The sequence below is a fragment of the Canis aureus genome, chromosome 34, assembly GCF_053574225.1.
Source record: "Canis aureus isolate CA01 chromosome 34, VMU_Caureus_v.1.0, whole genome shotgun sequence".
NCBI classification, from domain to species: Eukaryota; Metazoa; Chordata; class Mammalia; order Carnivora; family Canidae; genus Canis; species Canis aureus.
In genome coordinates, this window is record NC_135644.1 from 221,227 (window position 1) to 233,596 (window position 12,370).

The 12,370-nt window shown below is 38.2% G+C and overlaps 1 protein-coding gene across 2 annotated transcripts in view; it reads left to right on the forward strand.

The window, feature by feature from the left end:
- Positions 1-12,370, forward strand: part of COL5A2 (collagen type V alpha 2 chain) — a 138,455-nt gene that overhangs the window by 65,169 nt on the left and 60,916 nt on the right. For both annotated transcript variants that reach the window (XM_077882988.1, XM_077882986.1), the window contains exons 2-6: positions 333-557; positions 3,124-3,137; positions 7,631-7,663; positions 8,744-8,776; positions 9,780-9,833. In XM_077882988.1, the coding sequence (XP_077739114.1) occupies positions 333-557; positions 3,124-3,137; positions 7,631-7,663; positions 8,744-8,776; positions 9,780-9,833 (359 nt within the window). The remainder of the gene's footprint in view (positions 1-332; positions 558-3,123; positions 3,138-7,630; positions 7,664-8,743; positions 8,777-9,779; positions 9,834-12,370) is intronic.

The following is a 12,370-nucleotide window of genomic DNA, read 5'->3' on the forward strand; positions in this document are numbered from 1 at the left end:
CCTATGTTTGGTTATTTAAACCTTCACAAATGAAATCTTTGGGAAGGATTACCTGATTAAGTATGTCTACTTTGAATCACTTTTTTTCCTTCCCCTGTCAAGCTAGAATACAAATATTATAGTCATTTCATTGTGAATTACATATTTCTCAATATGAAAGGACGAATGAAGTAAGTTCCTCCATGTTTTGCCTCCTTGGTGGGTTACTGCTTAGCCTAAAACTTTTTGAACCCACAGGATGACTCGCCTTCTTAAATATTTCCCAGATTCCAAAATTTCAGAAGATTACTGACCTCCTTGTCCCTCTCTCCCTCTTTTTCTTCTTATTCTAGAAGGATATGGTGAAGAAATCGCCTGCACTCAGAATGGTCAGATGTACTTAAACAGAGACATTTGGAAACCTGCCCCTTGCCAGATCTGTGTCTGTGACAATGGAGCCATCCTCTGTGACAAGATACAGTGCCAGGATGTCCTTGAATGTGCTGACCCTGTAACTCCCCCTGGAGAATGCTGTCCTGTCTGCCCACATACAACTGGAGGTAGCAATACCAACTTTGGTAAGAATGCTCAAGGCCAACTCAGAGTTGATCCAGTGACTCATCTTTATAATTGCAGTGGTTTTTGCTCTCAGAATTCAGCAACCAAAAAGAATAATTAAACCACTAGTCAATGGTGTTTGGGGTTAATGGTTTTGTTCACCCACTTTATCTAACACTAGGGAGAGGAGAGAATAATTTCCTGTTCTCTTAAAAACCAGGGGAATTTTGGGCTGAATTTTGTGTGGTTATGTCTAATTTAAGTTAAGAATTTCTTGTAGTCATTTTCCATGGTTCTTTGTTACCCTGCCCATGCTGGATGCCTCCAAAATATTTGTTGGTATTCTGTGAGGTCATTTATTGTCTAAGAGGAGATCTAGAAAGCCCATTTGTCTTCTCTGGAGCCAAGTTTGCTCTTGGGAATGGAATAATTATTTCTAATATAATTTAATGCCAGAGCACCCTCTGTTACATTAGTTCATAAATGCAGAATGTTTTTAATGATGGCTCAGAAAGACAAGAGAATGAGATGGATTTCCTGGAGAAAAGAATGATATAAATTGCTGGTTTTTAAACCTTTTTTTGAGACAAATGTCAACGTTTAATATAGACTATGTATTTGAATACATGTGTTAAAGAGACATATAAGAGGAACAAGTTCATTTTTATGTTTTAATGAACCAGGTAAGATTAATATTAAACTATTATTTGTTTCAGCAGTCATGAATGTTTTTGTAGCGCATGCATTGTTGTCAAGAGAGCGTTAAGGCTTTATTCCCCCAGCCCAAAATTCCATTGCAAATAACCATAAATACAATGAAGAATTCAACTGTATTTTCATGGAAGCACTAGATAGTAATTTACCAATTCTCCTCTTGGATATCATTCAAGAGTAATGGTGTGCCTTGAATAAATACGTAAACTCTAGTTTTAGGAATGTAAGCAGAAACATATAATAGGAAGAGTTAAAACTATGACACCTAAGGGCTACCCAAAGCTGATGCAACCTACAAAGAAGCTCTGGGAAAAAAGCAAAATTAAACCTGTGTGGATAAGTGAATAGTATGTTGGGACAGTGGGGGCAAATAAAAAAATAAAAAAAAACAACAAGTGACCTTTTGCAATAGCTGGGTTTGTGAAGTCCATTTTGTTCCAAAATGAATAATAAAAATAGAGCTAGCAACAATGTTGATGGCAAAGATAATCTAAGAAAAAAGGGAAGGTGTTAGCTACATTTACAAAATTAAGAACACACTGGTAAATATATTACCACAGAACTGATAAAAATTATGACCATTTTACCACAAACTAAATAAAACTTAGTGGAGTTTATTAAGAAAGGCCTACATTAGAAATATAAAATAATTAACAATGAGGAAAGAAGCAGAGGGAAAACCAAAAACCATCATGGGGAAATGAAAATGACAGAGGAAGAAGCGCAGGAAAAATCAATATTGCCATTAAAAGAAAAAATTATCTTAACAGATCTATGAAAAAAGAGTACTTTTCTTTGTATTTGAAATAAAGGTATTTGGCAAAAATAAATATTCTTGATAAAGATGCTCAATAACTTAGTACCAAATGATATTTCATTAACCCAGTAAAATATGTACATCTCAGCTTAAAAGCTTCATTATGTTTAGTACTAGAATTATTTTCTCTAAACTCAGAGATAGATTATGAATATCCATTATGACAACTACAGTTTAATATTATTGAATATACCTGAACAAAAAATTAGATAAAAAAAGAAATTAGAAGTATAAAAATTAGAAGAGAGGAGGTAAAATGATTTGTTGCAGAAAATATAACTGTGTACTTATAAAACTTAAAGGGAAAGTAGTTTTTTACTAAATAATTTAGTAAGATGCTGCAGTGTGAAATTAACAAACAAATTAACAGATTTACTATATACCAGCAATCAGCCCATAGAATAAATAATGGGAATAAAAAATATCTTATTTATAATAGCAACAGAATAAAATGGCTAAGAATAAACAATGTGAAATGTATAAGATCTACCTGAAAAAAATGGTTACCAAGTCAGATGACAACTCTAAAAAATGGAATGTCCCATTATGTTTTTGGTTAGGAAGACTCGTAATAGAAAAATCAGTAATAGTGGCCCCCTCCAGGGGATTGAAATGTGGGAAATAGGGGAAAGGGACAGGATAGAAGGATTTTTTTTCACTCTATAATTGTGTATCTTTAACGTATTTTGGGTTTTTAGGTATACAATTGAATAACCTCAAAAAAGTATAAAAAACAAAAAATATATTGAAGATTATTCATGACAAATTTAGTAGCTAATTTTATAATTTAATGAACTTTAAATGCTATATGAATGGTGTGAAGAATATTTGAATAATGTCAGAGTTTTCCAAAGAGATGTAATACTTTGCCTGTTACCAAAATATTGACCTAAAACAACTTTTGAGTTATCCCTACTGTTAATAGGGAAACCTGTTTAAGTTACATTCTGACATCCCAAAAACCTATTACTGAAAATAAGTATTTAGGAGATTCTCATTAACTGTTTCTTCTTAAAATAACATATTTAACATATTTATTTTTCCCTTTCTTACAGGTAGAGGAAGAAAGGTAAGTTTTACTTCGTATGGTTTTATTTTCAATACTGTCCACTCAGGACTGTGCTTTATGGTATTTGAAAGTCTTTTGTAAAGTACAAATTACCATACAAATATAAATATTTGAGCTACTTCACTTATAGATTACAGCTGCCTCTGTTTTATTCACTTTGTTAATTTTTGTTTATAGATGTTTCTTCTAGAAAGTTGTAAATCCCTTAGGGATTGAGACTGTGCCACATTAACCTTTGAATTACTTGCATTTATTGGGGTGCCACGGTGGCTCAGTCAGTTAAGCAATTGACTCTTGATTTCAGCTCACATCAGAGTCTCATGGTTGTGAGATGGAACCCGTGTGGGGCTTCACACTGGGTGTGGATCCTTATTAAGATTCTCCCTCTCACGCTGCCCTCCCCCCCAAAAAAAACCCCCAAAACCCCCAAATTACTTGCATTTATCACTGTGCTTAGTATATACCTTACACATATTAGAAGTTCAGTAATTGCTTAATTGAAGAAAGGATGGATGGAAAGAAGGAAGAAAGAGTGGGTGGGTGGGTGATGGTTGTATTTCAGTGGGGTTGTGGCCTCTCTTCTCTTGGTTCAGAAGTGAATATTCACTCAAAAGAAGTAATTGAACACTTTATCAAACACATAATCAGCTTCTCTTCTTTCCTCTTCCCCTACCTTAAGGAGCCTAAAATCTAGTCCCAGAAACAAGCCTTACATTCAAGAGGATGATGGTACAATTTAGCCAGAATCCTAAATATAACTGCCAATTTGGCCACTTCTCACCTGCATGTGGGTAATCTCTCCGAGTGAAGAGAGTTCCATTCCCTTGGCATTGTTCTCCGTTTTCTAGTTAATTCAAAAACAGTGGCATTTGCTTCAGTATTATCCAGATGGGATGGGCTTGGGGATCAGGAATGGAAATGGGCAGTCATCCTGAATTTCATGGCAGATTTGAGGCAGATGACCACTGACTTTAAGTTGTCTTAATTTTGCATACGGTGGAACTTCATTAAGGTGATAATCAGAGCATCAGATAAAGCAAAGCTATACCCTCATATTAAATGAAATGATGCTATCCTGGCTACTTCTACAGTTTTTGGTTAAAAGGGCAATACCATAAATTGTCTTATTTGGAATAAATATCAGTGAAGCTATTTAGATTTGGATATATGTCAAAAGAGTAGGTCTACAGATACCAGCCCATGTTTTATTTATATCTGAAATTAAACCTGAACTTTTCTAAAGGCAGTGTGGGACAGTTGGGGGAAGGACATGCTTAAAACAGCTGCCAACTTACCACATCCTATTATGTGCTACCATCGTCATGACTCGGTCATTTACTATCAGGTGCCGTCAGAACTATCAGAGCAGGGTACTGTAATAAAAATGTATTTTGTGCCTTGTTTATATGAATATTGATTTTATTTGTAATTCATTCGTTCATTCATGTCAACCTCCTAATAGTTACTGAGCCTTTGTTAAATCCCTGTATGAGGCAAATGATACAGATGATGCAATGGTGGGAAAAAACACTGTGACCGTCTCCACAGTAACGCCATCCTGTAAAAGTGGTGAGACATGTCCATGTGGCTTTAAGTGATGAGTAACAGACAAGAAGCAAAATTAAACTGTAATTCTCATCAGGTCTCAGATTTGGATCTCTGAATCAGATATGAGTATTTGAATTTTATGTTTCCCAGTGAGTACGAAAATCAAATTTGGCAGATGTTAGACAAATGATAATTCCATGTAAATTAATTTATTTATAGCCCATATTTTAAAAAGCAACAAATACTTACATTTGTGGCTTCTTTCCAAAATAAGAATCCTCATTGAATCATTAGAAACATTTATTATCAGAACCTGATAATGGATCACTCAATCCCCACATCAGGTATTGTGGAAAAATGAAAGTTCATAATGAGATATCAGAAACCTTACAATTTAGCTGACAAAGATACCAGCGAGTTCCATTCTCCTAAGCACAAAGAGCAAAGGCTGCATTTTAATTGCTGGTCTCTTAAAATGGAGATTTCCCGACCATTCTTAGTTGACTATTCCATTTTTCTCTTTTTGATTGAAATAATTTCTCTTCACTTTTTACTTGTTTTTCTAGATTTGTTCCAGAAAAGAACTTTTTTTTTTTTTTTCTCCCAGCATTATTCTCAAAAAGTCCTTTCGGTATTGGGTGCAGATTTATCTACCCTTTCTAAACAATTCAAATTCTTTCAGCATCTCAAAAAAAAGCTCTTACAGCTCTTAAAAGGTTAATTTTTTTTGATACTTTCAGGTTATTTTACAAATAGGAAGGGTCAGGCTGGAAGTTAGGAGACTTGGAAGTGCAGAAATAAGCCTGCTCTGTTTTCCTGCCCGTGTGTGATGATCCTCTTCTTCTAGACTGTAGGTTGTCTTTAGTCTCTTGTGTCCCACCTTGGACCTGCTCACGTAGCGCTCCAATCTGCTTCTGTAGAGCTATTTCTCACTGCCAGATTCTCTATTCCCGACTTCCTAACCTTAGCATTACAATCACCAGGTGCCTTCAGGATGTTACTCTGCCATAGAATCCATTATTAAGACCATTAGGATTGTAAAGTATTTTTTAAATTTCACCTTATAAAATTTTGTCAGATATGAGATACAACTGGAAGGATATAATTGAATTGTACCTTTCGGGAGTATGCTTAGGTGATCTAGATGAAAAACCTGATATTAAGGGATCTCTGGGTGGCTCAGCGGTTTAGCGCCTGCCTTCAGCCCAGGGCACGATCCTGGAGTCCCGAGGTCAAGTCCTGCGTCAGGCTCCTGGCATGGAGCCTGCTTCTCCCTCTGCCTGTCTCCTCTCTCTCTATCTCTATCTCTATCTCTATCTCTATCTCTATCTCTATCATGAATAAATAAAATCTTTAAAAAAAAAACCTGAAATTACATATGATCTTTAACCCACAACTTCACTTTCTAGAGATACATCACAAGGTATTAACTAGAGATACTACACATATATTTATAACAAGGATATTCATTGTGCTGTTTTTTTACTTGTGAAAATGAAACTATAAGTAAAATACGGAGGCATTGATGAGGTACACCAAGTTCAGGTACATGCTGGGAAACTAAGAATACCAGCATGTTAAAAGTGGTTGTCTCCTGGGTGTGGAAATGTTGTTTCTTTTGTAAATTTCCTCTATTTTTAAAATTCCTCATTAACCCATATTATTTTTATGATCAGATAAAAGAGCAATGTATGTGAAAAGAGAAATAAAACTCATTACTCTCACTTTTTCTACATTTTGGATATCATTCTTCATGTATTCATACTCTTCAGTTGCCCAGTAAAAAGCATTATTAATGGAAATTAATATATTCAAGAATTTATTGAGGATTTCTGTGTGTCAAACTAAGGATGTAAAGTAGACTTGATCAGGACCTTGGTGGGACCAAAATCTGTTGAAAGACAAATTCCCAAATAATTAATGCATGTAAATATATGGTAAAATAGAGGTATATAAAGGTACAATTCATCCAATATTATCTATGTACTTGAAATCATGCTATGAGAACACAGTTTTTCAGAAACTGAAGTTCTGAGAATCCCATCTACAGCTGTTGCATTTGCTACATCTATCATAAAAGCCAATTAAACTGCCTGATGTTATATCCTTTAAGTCATTTTTGTTTCTGGTGTTATTTTTCTTTTCTAATTCAGTTAATATTTTTTCTAGATTTACCTCAGATAATGAGAATTGTCTAACCAATGTTATAACGTTCTTTATTTCCTTCTTTTTTTCTTTCTTTTGAAGATAAGCAAACTTATCTCGTTATTTCTCCAATTCTTCCATGAGTTTTAAAAAAGGTGGCAAGGGTTTTAGAAATGGCTGGCACCTGTAAATTACTAAAGACTGGGTGACGTGTAATAGGAATGTGAAAATTCAAACGTATCCAAATATTGGATTTTCTTTAGAGTTTTCCATCTTTGGATAGATTTCCTATGGTACTTTGATTTTACAACTTTTCAACACAGCTATCCTGGTCTAGTCAGTTACTAGGCTTATTCAATATAAAAACTAAAGCAAAGTAACTTGATGCTTTTCACACATTGGATGGATATTTTTGTGTCTTTCAGATGAGAAGTAATTTTTTTTATCAGCAATATCTGACTACTGTAAATATTGTTTCTTTTTTTAAAAATATTTTGTTTGAGAGAGAGAGGAGTGAGGGGGAATGCATACGAGGAGAGCAGAAGCAGAGGGAGGGGCAGAGAAATTGGGAGAAGCAGACTCCTCGCTGAGCAGGGAGTCTGACTGGGCCTTGATCCCAGGATCCTGGGGTTGTGACCTGAGCTGAAGGCAGATGCTTAACCAACTGAGCCACCCAGGAGCCCATATTTTACATTTTTTACACAGAAATTCCCAGTGTTGATATGGAATATTTTAGTATGACATGATTATGCTCAACAAGCTATTATATTTTGATAATTGAACTTTTTTTTGCTTCATAGGGACAAAAAGGAGAACCAGGATTAGTGCCTGTTGTAAGTATACATAAATATTATTTTCATGTGTCTTTAATAAACTTAGTTATAGCACAGTTATAGATTATTGCTTATATACATACACTCATAGAAAGAGACATCAGTTTTTTTATAACCAAGTTTTAGTATAAGATAAGCAAGCCAAAAGAGATTAATTATTTAATATAATATTTAAGGCTTATTTATTACAATATTCTTGACTTTATTGTCCCATGACTGAAAGTGAAAGTCAGGGTCTTACAAAGTTAAGCATATTCTATATGGATGTAAAGGGATACTTAAGATCTATATTTTTATAGTATAAATTGCAACGTAATCCAAATAGAAAGGCTTTATTTAATGTTCCGCACTTCTGGAAATATATCTTGCCATTATCCTAATTGAAATTCCATACTGTATAAGAGTTACTTAGACTTGTACACGATCAAAAAGTATATTCTTAAGGAGGATGAAAATTCTTCAACCACCAGTCTCCTAGATCTCAAAGGAGTTGTCATCACTCTGTCAAGACAAGCATATGCATGTTGATTTATTTGTCAGAGTTTGCATTTTTGCTTTGCCTTGAAATTGGCTTGTTTTTAACAAAGATTCCTAAAAAGGCAAATCATTCATATTGTTGTCTTTTATTTAAAAGCTCTTAGGTGTACTTACTATGTCTTAGGTACTATTTTGAGTGCTCTACAAGTATTTATTTGTCTTCACAACGGTTGTGCTGGGGGGTGGGGTAATTTTACCATCGTCATCACCATTTCACAGGAGCAGAAACACTGAGCATGGAGAGGATAAGAAATAGTTCAAGGTCACACAACTGGTAAGGCACAGAGTTAGGATTTGAACCCAGGCCTCTAGGCTCTAGCACTGGTGCTCTCATTCACTATAAGGGTACTGGCTCCCTGTTTCAGAGCTTAAGTTAGGTCATGTCCTAACTAAGCAGGGAGGACATGAGCATCAGTCGACAACATCCATTTGCTCTAAAAACATTCACTGGACATTTGTTGTTACTCTTATTTGTTTGGCTGTTGACTGTTCTAAAACTCTGTCGCGACGCCTTCTTTACAGATTATCTTGTTTATTGTTTAGGTAACAGGCATACGTGGCCGTCCAGGACCAGCCGTAAGTAGTTTCCTCCAACACTCATGGTGCCCATCAGTTCTTAGAGATACACTGAAAATCTTTAAAACCATCAGAGACATCAACACCATGACGCTTGGCTTCTTGAAACGTTTTGTTTTGAAACCTCTTCAAGTTCAGGTGTTCCTTTGTAATGATGAATTATGCATGAAAGATCATTTCGTTCTGAAATTGATGAGCCCTATTGTTCCTTTGGGTTAGAGTCACTATTGATCATGAGGAAGGCAAGACGCTCTGTTGTCACACTGTTACATATTAGCCTTACTCACTGGAATCGGGGCCCACGCGCCTGCTATTTGACAATGATTGAAGGTGGGCTACCTCTATCTGTTTAATGAAATAAACTCTTGATTACATCTGTTCATGAAATTAAATCATATTTCCATAGAATTTGCAAAGTCACACATCAGAATAGCATATTAACTAGCTTAGCATAAAAGACCATTGATCTCCGGGTTGGATTACCACTTGGCCTTCCTGGGTAACTAGATGGAGAACATAAACATACGTTCCTTCAGACCACTGATAATTTGGGGTTTGCACATCTTTGTAGTTCTAAAAATCCAAACTGCATGTTTTTGTGACCATAATTTAGTGGCAAAGGCTTGTTTGGGACAAGACAGCAAAAATGATCCTTATAAATTTTGCAGTTATCATTCAGGTGATAGATTCAGCCCACTGGGCTGCAGACACGATAATGTGGCATTTAATTCTTTAATTCTGTACAGACATTTAAGCTTCATTGCTGACATAAACAGCCTTTCTCTGTACACAGAGTTTTTTTTTTGTTTGTTTTTTGTTTTTTGTTTTTTTTTTTTTTGTACACAGAGCTTTTATACGCACATGGCTTTATCTTCTATAGATTGAATTGAATTAGAAGAGTGATATTTCTGTTTTCCAATTTTCTTAGCTCCAGCAGACATTTACAACAAAAACATCTGAAGTATGCGTGTTTTGCAGGCATAATCATCACTTTCTGTTTTAGGGACCTCCAGGATCACAAGGACCAAGAGGAGAGAGGGGCCCAAAAGGAAAGCCTGTAAGTTGACAGCAGAGTCTCCTTTTTGGTGAATTGTCCCCCATACCAGTAGGCGCGTCTGTACCACATCCCTGGATACAGCAAAGAGTTGGTGGCACTGTTTCTCTGTCACCTCTATCAGATGTGTCAGAATTCAGGTCATGGAGCCATGCGGTGTCTCCTCTGCGTCGGAGGGAATTATCGCAGGGGAGGGCTTACCTATTGTCTTAGTAGGTAACACAGATGACGCCTCTTTGTCCCTCAGGAGGTCAAACTAGAACAAAGTAGAACTTAAGGAAACATGATGAATGGCTCACGTTGCTTGCAGGAGTTGTAAACCATGAGCGAACAATGCCAAGAATGTGCTGTTGAGGTAAAACACCCAAGTTGCATGACCTGTGGTTGCCACAGGAACACCCAAACCTGATAAAGAACAAGATTATTAGAGAACTAGGTTTTCTTTCGAGCGTTTGTACAACGAATTTATTTCCAAAGTATCTATCGCTCTTTTTTCACTGCACAGCTGCTGCGAAGCTGCTATCCAAGGACTCATTTTAAAGATCAGCAAACCACTCCACAACAAAGGGAGCGCCTCTAAATTTAAATGATCAACTGTATACCCTTAAGATAAAACATAAAGATGTTATATAATATATGCCAAATGGTATTTTCTCTTATTACCAAGTCCTAGGATAGCAATTCTTTTTCTTTTTATACCTCCCCATCGGAAATGAACGTCTTTCATGCATTAAACAATGTATTCATTTCTGTATTGCTGTCGTTATCTTATGTTTTAATGAGAAAAACTTGTGCTGTTTGATTTTCTGTCTAGTGATTTCTACTACATTTAACTCCAGATTTTTAGCCTTCCAGATATGCGTTTATCCATAGTTAGAAATAGATGAGCAGGGAAGCAACAAACCACCTTGAGGATTAAATGAAGAACAACGTACTTCAGGTCATGTTGCTGGGAACTCTTGCTGCCGGTTCCATCTCTGATACTGTTTTATGCTTCCACGCATAGGGCCAAGTGTAGTGTGATGCTCCTTGCAGATGGTGCCCGAGGCACGCAGGTGAATGAGGCCCCCGGGGAGCAGGCCAGTGGCCTGCAGGCGCTCTGGGCACCTCATGCTGCCTTCCTTCCTCACTGCTTTCCTGCTGAGCCGCCTCACCCACATCGGTAGCCTGAGCACAGTTAGTGGCTCTCCAGGTGTCTGCTCCGAGTTAGGGTGACATGCCTCCACCATGGCCAGTTGAAAGATTAGCAGGCATGATGTCACAAAATACCCATAGGTAGTGTGTTCTGCCTCATGTCTGAAGACTTGAGGACCTAGACTCAGGCTGTGGCTGGCACCTTGTGGGCTGGACTCTCCTCACAAATACCATTTCTCCCTCTGCTTCCATTACTACCAGTCAGGATTTCACGATGTGAAGCGTGGTTTCTCAAGCCCAACACTCTTGGCATTTGGGGCCATCTGATCCCTATACGTTGCAGGGTAACTGGCAGCATTTCTGATTCCACCCACCCGCTGCCAGTCGCAGCACCTGTCCTCCCCATACAGCCGTGACAGCTAGAAACCTCTCTTGATGTCACTCCAAGGGGAGGGAGCAAAGTGCTCAGGATGGAAAGCCACTGCTATGGAGATGTTCTCACGAAGCCCTCGTTCCTACCGATGACCATGGGGTCTGTGTCTCATCACGGGGACTTGGTTCTAACTCAACTACCCTGATCACTTCATGGTGACCCACCAGCAGTCCGTCAGGACGTGGACAGTGGTTCAGGTTGCACGTGACACTTCTTGGGTCTCTTTCCTCGTCTGTAAACTGGGAACAAGCCAAGTGTTACCCACCCCAGCATCTCCTGAGTGTGTGGTGCCTGGAGCTGGGGTGGCACTGACGGGCCCTTCCTCTCCTGGGTGTTTAGAGGCCGCCACCTAGTGGCCTTTGGTCAGTACTGCTGTGCAGGTGGTTCCCTGAGAGGAGTAGGGGTGCTTCCGGGGGGTGGGGGGTGGGAGTGTGTGTGGGGGGTGGGGGTGGGGGGTGGGCAAGGCTGGGTGGTGGGTTGGTGGAGGTGGGGGTGCGGGGGTGGGGGGCGGGCAAGGATGGGTGGGTGGGGGAGGGTGGGAGTGACTGGGTGCACAGAGGTTGGTGGGGGTGGGTGGGGTGGGGTGGGCAAGGATGAGTGGTGGGGGGTCGGGGATGGGTGGTGGGTGGTGGGCAAGGATGGGTGGTGGGGGGTCAGTGGGGGTGGCTGGGTGGGGTGGAGAAGGATGGATGGTGGGTCGGTGGGGGTGGCTGGGGTGGGGGGGGCGGTGGGGTGAGGTGAATGAGGATAACGGGACGTTTACCTCAACACAAGTGTGCGTACTTCAGCTTACTTGGAAATGGGAATGTCTATATTTTAATGTGTTCCCAAATTATCTTTTCTGTTTTCAATGTTTATCAGAAAAACTGTTTATGTAGTATATTTTTTCTTACTTTCATTATAATTATGTTCACTTTATTTTGGGCCATTTTTACAGATTTGTATTAATTTCAACCTCCATTTGCACAAGAGT